This window comes from Alligator sinensis, unplaced genomic scaffold (genome assembly GCF_000455745.1).
Source record: "Alligator sinensis unplaced genomic scaffold, ASM45574v1 scaffold481_1, whole genome shotgun sequence".
Lineage (NCBI taxonomy): Eukaryota > Metazoa > Chordata > Crocodylia > Alligatoridae > Alligator > Alligator sinensis.
Genome location: NW_005842201.1, coordinates 1,045,666 through 1,053,385, shown reverse-complemented (window position 1 = coordinate 1,053,385; position 7,720 = coordinate 1,045,666). Strand labels below are relative to the sequence as shown.

At 37.0% G+C, this 7,720-nt stretch overlaps 1 protein-coding gene across 1 annotated transcript in view; it reads left to right on the top strand.

Moving 5' to 3' along the window:
• The window catches only part of SEMA3C (semaphorin 3C), a 182,707-nt gene that overhangs the window by 118,792 nt on the left and 56,195 nt on the right, over nt 1-7,720 (top strand). Inside the window, exons 7-8 of the mRNA XM_006026627.3 lie at nt 1,565-1,684; nt 4,126-4,268. Of these exons, the coding sequence (XP_006026689.1) occupies nt 1,565-1,684; nt 4,126-4,268 (263 nt within the window). The remainder of the gene's footprint in view (nt 1-1,564; nt 1,685-4,125; nt 4,269-7,720) is intronic.

Below are 7,720 nucleotides of genomic sequence, written 5' to 3'. Positions count from 1 at the left end.
AATGCCTAAGACATAACTAATAAAGCTGGTATGCAATAGGATTAGAATTGCATACCCTATTCTTTTTTTTTCTTAAGGAAAGGAACATGAGTCATCTGTGAGAGCCATAGTCAATCTATGTACAGAAGAAGACATAAGGTGGATTTGAGGGTACTTGTGTTGATATAGAAATCTGAGTTGAGTTGCTCTTCTTCTAACAGCATTACGCACACACACACAGAGATATATAAACATACATGTATTATGCAATATTATACAAATATTTTCACGGATCACTTTATGGAAATGCCTCTTTGCATTCCTTGTTCCTATACAATGGTTTCTCTTGCACTCTGCCCTTTCTTGCTGAGGGAGGTGAGAGTCATACAATGCCTGCTGTACCTCCTGGCTAATCAGTAGGGGTTCAGTTCATGACCTAGCAAGCAATAGAAAAACAAAAAATTCCTGAGATTTCACACTCTCAGATTGACTTGTCTTTTTTTATATTGCACAAGAAGAGGGGGAAAAGCATGTTAAAAAAATATCCCAAGAACTTTAAAATGTGACTCTTTCCAGCATGACCACATTCTCCAAGCAGTTCAGAGATTCAGAAGAAAAAAACCCATCAGTCAGAGGACACAGCTGTACTGGAGTTCATTCAGCCATTTCTCCCACTGAGAGAGTTCAAAATAATTTTAGCTACTGGTTGTGCGCTGAGGGTACATTGCTGTTAGCTAGTGGAAGCTGTTTTGTTGTTCATGAATAGGAGAAATTACAATATCATACACATAAACTCGGACATGTGGGCTGCATTTTCAGTCCTGCATTGGGAATTGAAGGAATATCTTATTCATGTAAATGAGACTTGCATGCTTAATTCGATTCACAAAACACTGATATGAACTTTGACTCATGTATAATGTGATGTATTAGTTACTACACAGTTCCCTGTGGCAGGTTCTTCAACACAGAGTATTAGTTACTACACAGTTCCCTGTGGCAGGGTCTTCAACACTGCAGTCTGCTTAGGACAGTAGGTGACCTTAAAAGGGGGGGAACAAATTCTCTGTTGGTATAAACTACACAATTCGATTGATATCAGTTGTTCCTTTGCCAGTTATACCAGCAGTAAACTTAGCCCAATATTTTTTTGCTAATTTCATTACACTAACGGTTTTTCCAAGTATTTTTTAAACAAAAAAATATTTAATTTGAATCCCTTTGATACTGCCGGTGCATTCTCTTATACTGTCTGTGCATTGCTACTTAGCTCAGTTGAATCACCAAGCTGTATTTTAAACAAAAGGGTCACCACACATGCGGTTACACTGCTGTATTTAATTATGTGGTTCCCAAAAATTCTTGAGCAACATCTGATGCTCCCTTTTTGGGTTAGACTGTAACTTCATGAGTCAGAGGAAACTCCTCTCCCTCCTACCCAATATTTATGTGTACAGACTACTATGCAAAGAAAGAACCATCAGACTATAAAAAAAAGTAAATGCGTAGCTAAATGTGGACTTCCCTAACGCCAATAAAGATGCATTGCATTGTTTTTTTTCTTTTCCTTTTCCACTCTCTATAGATGAAGAGCTGTTTTCAGGAATGTACATTGATTTCATGGGGACGGATGCTGCTATTTTTCGCAGTTTAACCAAGCGGAATGCCGTGCGCACCGACCAGCACAATTCCAAGTGGCTCAGTGGTAAGATGATTGTTTCACAAAGCTTTTGATATGTATTGAATAGAAAGTCTGATGTATTTTTAAAACCGTTCTATTATCTACCTTGCCATGTTAATCTACTAAGTGAAACCATGAGGAAAAAACAGGAATAAAAACACATCAAAGACCATGGCCTTTGTACATGATAAAAGTAAAACATGTCACCCATGTGAAATCTTGTCTTCAGCACTAGACGTTATGATATCTACAAAGGACAGTGCAAAAAACCCTGTTATATATAGATGTAGGACAAGCTATCTCCTAAGGAAATCTCTTCTTCACTTTTAATACTTATTGTCTTAAATATTTATAGTAAATTATCAACTGCAGTAAATTTTGATTGGTTGTTAACTATGCTATTGTCCTAGTGTGGCTCCTGCCTCCACTGAAGTCAATGGAAAGACTCCTGTTGACCTCACTGGGAATGGTTTCTTCTCGCGATCTGTCCATTATGCAAGATTCTGAGGCCATGGTGGGACTTTAGCTGAGATACAGTTTTTATTCTGGTCCTCTGTGTAATGGCATATGTCTAACCTAGGAATGTACCAAATAAGGCTTTTGGTTGGAAAAAAAGATTTGCATTTATTGTTGCCAAGCCCGTTCAGGCACACTGAAGGTAATACATCTCTTCTTTTTAAACTTAGTTTAATTCACAAGGTACGTTTTAACATAGCAATTCCTTTAATCCAGGTCACATTCTAGATATCAAACTCTACTTTTTTCCTCAGAATAAAGTGTATATACCCAAAGAGAAAGACTCTATTTTTAAAAAGTTTGATTTTTTTTTCTTTTATTCATTTATATTCCCTGAAGTGACTTGCTTGAAAAAACCTAATTGCTGGAAAACCTATATAATGCAGAGGCTGGGAACAGTGTGTGACAGATACAGTTCATTTTCATGTTCCTTCTGAGCTAGACTCATGACATTCAATTCAAGAATGGAATGAATATAGAAAAAAATATCCCCCAAAGTAAAATGTGACCTTTTAAAAAAATCAGAAGTGGTCTTCATTTGATATCAAGTATCTGGCATCATTATTAGGAGGTACATGTCTTCACACTAGAGAATAAGTTATCTGAGGTCTTCAATGCTATTCATTAGATTTTAGTAAGAAAAACTGCCAAATGCAACCAAGTGCACGACATGCTCCAACACTGACTCTGGCTGTCAAAAGGTGGTCTACAGTGAAAAAATATTAATTTGTTTTTATATCATAATATAAATTTCAGACTAGAATATCAGTAAGAACACCTTTGGTGAGGCCAGTATTTTGAATTGTTTTTATACAACATCAAATTGCTTGTTTATAATTCTTTAAAAGGAAAAATTGTATGTGGAAAAATTAGTGATTATTTTTGTTCTTTAGCTTATTTTTACTCACAGTATATGGTCTAATTTATTTCCATATGTTTGTTTTCTCCTAATGTGAGCATCTTTGAGGAGTCCTTGCTATTCAGGCATCCTCATGTCCTAAAGGATTCCCCTGCTTCAGTTTTCAGTGGTGCTACAACTATCTTTCCCTTTTTAGATTTTAAAAGTAGTTTGTTCATGTTCTTTTCAATTTTTGCCTCAAAGGATACTCTACAATACTCAATAGGAACTCACTGATTTTTCCCTCTTTCTACTCTCAAAGGTTTTTGATCCCTTTAATAAACTATCACCAATATTCCTGCGTCAGACTAGCTTTTTTTTAAACCTAGCACAAATATGTAGAATCAGTGCCTATAGAAACAATAGAAAGCTGCCCCCCTGGAAACACCTACCATAATGCTTCAGGAATAAAGGTTGTAGCTGTGTTGGTCTAAAGTTACAAGCAATCAGTGTGCTAGAGGCAACATCTTTTATTAGACTCAACAGTTGCAAATAAATAAATAAATATAATAATAATAATAATCAATAAAAATTAAAAAAAATACATGTGCCCTTCCTCAAGCATAGGAGAATGCAAAGGTTGTAAAAATTATCACAGGTAGAAATGAAAATTCATGTTGTATGGGAGAGCTCGAGTGGGGTGTAATTTCTCTTAGTTGGAAAAATTCATTTAGTGCAAATTAGGCTTGGATAAAATTTGGAGCAGACTACTTACCTCAGAGGTGTCTGATGGTAAGCAGGATGTTGAATTATGCTTCTTTCTTGTTACCATGTTACATATTTCACAGGAGAATTAGTGATGGGAAGGGTCTCCTGGGCAAGGAAATTTGCAACTCTAGTTGGTCTAATAAAAGGCATTGCCTCTAGCACACCGACTGCTTACCTTAATGCTTACATTTACACACATGTAACACCAGGCTCTAGAATTAAAACTAGACTATTTGGCAACAGCAGCAGATACTTTCTATATGAAGAGATCAGTATGTCAAGGGTTTAATATTGGCTGCTTATATAGACATGTGTTGTTTGGTCTGTATCCATCTCCTTTTAGAGCCTATTTTTGTGGATGCTCATCTTATCCCAGATGGGACTGACCCCAATGATGCCAAAGTATACTTCTTCTTCAAAGAGAGACTCACAGACAACAGTGGCAGCACCAAGCAGATTCATTCAATGATTGCAAGAATATGCCCGGTAAGAACCATTTCTTGTCTCTGGTTGATAGGCAAATTCTCTGGCTTGATCAGATAAGCAAAACAAATACAGTTAATTAAAAATTATTTGTAAAGTCTGTAATCCCTATTGTCAACAAATATCCTGCTCCTGCTCGCACTCTGTCAATTAAGATAGGCTTTTTTTTTTTTTAAATGCAGCCTAGACCTATCCATCTTAAGTATATCTGGAATATGTCTGTAATTATATGAGGACTATTAGAGCTTGATATATATGCACCTCTCTGCTTGGTGCAGTGCAGCTAGCAATGCTGATTTTCTGAACATACTCTGCTTCACATATTTCATATTTGAATTTTACTTAATGCAAATAAATAACAAAAGTATCATGTCTCCCAGAAAAAAAAAAAATCCGATTGAAAGATATCAGGAATTTCAGAGTCTGTATTTTACAGAAGTATCTATACTTTGAGACAGGCTGCCTTTAACAGAAGTATAGATACTATAGATAAAGTATCTATACTTTGAGACACGCTGCCTTTAGCTTTAAATCTTGTTTTCATTGTTGAAATAGTGGTGCTTTTGTATGCTCTACATAAATTTATATGAGGATTAATTTAAAGCATAAAAATAGTTGTATTCATTTCAGTAAGTTAAGGCAAGCATATAAGCATATACATCTCTACAGGTTCAAAGCTCTAGTTGCATTTTCCATTTCTCTTTTTCTCTAATAGTAGTCAATTTTGCATGTAACAGGATTGGAGCAACTTCTTCCTTAGAAAACATAAGTATGTGTAAAAACAGGAGAGTAAACTTATAAAAATAGTCTATTTTTCTTAAGCATTCCACGTTGCTTTAGAGACTGCTAGAGTTAACGTAGTCAAAAGCTGTTTAATTTCCCCTTCCTGCAAGTTTAATATTTGTCTGGTTCATGCTATGGCTTGACAGAAAACGACTGCAAGGGTGTATGCTCAGCTCCTGCTTTGGCAGTACTATGTGACATGTGGCCTGGTCTCCTAGGCTAGGTACAGACATTCAAAAAGCCTGGGGCAGAATTGATCTAAGTTACACGGGTTTTCTAAGTGGAGTAGTTCAGATCAGTAGCGAACAGAACACGCATTCGCCCTTTGGTGGGGGCGGAGCACCCCCCGCATCTTAGACTGGGCACAGCCATTTTTAAACTAGTCTGTGTGTCAAACTTCTGTTCTGTTAGAGTTGTAGACCAGTTTCCAATCACTTATACTGCTAAAAGTGTAATGTCTGTACCTGGCCCAAATGTGTTTTGCTTTACATTTTTGTTAAAGTGTCCAAAGATTTCTGGTTGTTTTGCAAACATTATACTTTAATTATAACATTATTATTGCTGTTACAATGAAGGCCAGAAGAGCCTTGAATCGCCTTGGCCCTATAATACTAATGCTGATGTTGGTGGCAAACTCTCACAGACATCAACAAGAACAAATATTGCCCCTTGACTTTTATAATACTTATCATAACAGCCTCTGCAAGGAATGAACATTATGAATACTTTGCATCAGGCAGACATAAGTAGATTGGGACTACATGGGACCAGAGAGATGCTAACTTTGGGTCTCTCAAAAATCCTTGCATTGGATTGCAGCTAAATTATACTCTGACAGCTTCCACCTTTTGCCTTTTCCCTTCCCTTGTTTCATAGAGGGCTATGGTACAGCTGCAATCTGCATCTTCTAGCAGAAGCTATCAAACTCAATTGGATGCTAAAGCAGCTGTTACTGATGTGACTGTTTACAGTCCTTCCAAATGCAGCTCCTGAGAGGGGCACCCAACAGCCCCCCAAACTGATCTGGACTTGAGCATGTAGTCACCTGAGCTCTGTTACCCTACCCATCATTCTGTTGAGGGAGATGAGTGGAAAGACCAGAGACCCAGTAACATCAAGTGAATTTGCTTAGGTCCTTGTCCTTTGATGAGTGAGCAAAGCAGGTGGTTTCTGGGGAAAGGTGGGGTAGGAATGATTATGTGCCAGGTTACAAGCCTTCTATCATCAGCGTGCTTCAGTTCGGATAACTCTACAGTTAGCTAAGGAGCCCTAATAGCAAAATACTTTTTGTTGGCTGCACAAAAGTTTATTCTTGAGCCTCTTAGCCATGCTAGTTAAGCTTTAACAAAAGTTAGGGAGGCTGTTGAGAAAACATTCCAGTTTACAAAGATAGATGACATTTTTCCCCTTCATGCACAACCAGAATTTCCATTGCATGCATAGTCAGAGTAAAAATTCCTATAAATTTGATGACAGGTTTTCACAAAATTATGTTAAAATTTTCAATGCATTTTAAATAAAATGAAATTGATGATTTAAGGCCTAGAATCAGAATTCTAGCTAATTTCCCTTATGTACCTGAGCAATAAACTACCAGTCATAAACTGTTGACCATGTATGATATCATAAATCCTATCAACTGATGACTCTGTTTTAAATTCATTACTCATTTCCATCAGTGCATTCACTGAAGCCACATTTTAGTTTTAGGTTTTTTAATTGAAATAATTCATTTTTATGGGGTCATTAAGTAAAAACTGGAGAAATGGAGACTAAGGAGTAACCTTTCCGGTATGCTCCTTTGGTGCTGAATATCAGTCTCCTTTTATAACATTTAAAAATAATTAAAAAAAATAATTATAAAGTATTTCTAAAATAAACTGTGATCCTAAATCTATATAGAAAATGTATAAGAAAATAATTAATCTTTTGATTTGCAAAGATGGACATGAATTGATGCATCTAATTTTGATTTGAAGCTATCAACTTCATTCACAATTATGCACATATATATGCAAAAGTTAGCATGTATACACTTTTGAAAACCAAGTCCTTAGTGCTAGCATAAATGCTAGCTGTTTAAGGGTGCCGAGGAATGTATGGATGCTAGCTTGAAGAATATGAAGAACAAAAGAGAGAGGAAGTCAATTGGTTTGGTCTGAGTGATGTTTGGAGCTTTGTAGGAAAAGATTTTCTGTGGATTACCATAGGTAACATTGGAACGTCATACTGGCTGACACCCGTAGTCCATATAGTCCAAGATTTTACCTTTGACAAAAGCCAAGGCCAGATGCATCACACATATGACCCAGACATGAGGGGTCATGGTTCAAAAGCTAGGGGTCAACAATACCTGAAATTCAGAAACCAAAGCCAAGGGTCACAATACTGAGTGTCAGAGATTGATGGTCAAAGCCAGGCCAGGGAATTCAATATATGGTGTAGGCTAAGCAGGAATAAGGTACTGCGGTTCAAGGTAGAGGCAAGGCAGGAATGAGGCAGGAAGCAGAGCAGGAGGGTCCAAGGCAGAGGCAAAACAGGAGCAAGGCAGGGCAGAGCTAGAGGTACAAGTCAACGGTTCAACAGCAGAGTCAAGATCAAGACAGTAGTGAAGGATGAAAGCTGGGGAGTCCAAGACAGAAAAAGGAATACAAGACTCAGGCAAGTAGGTC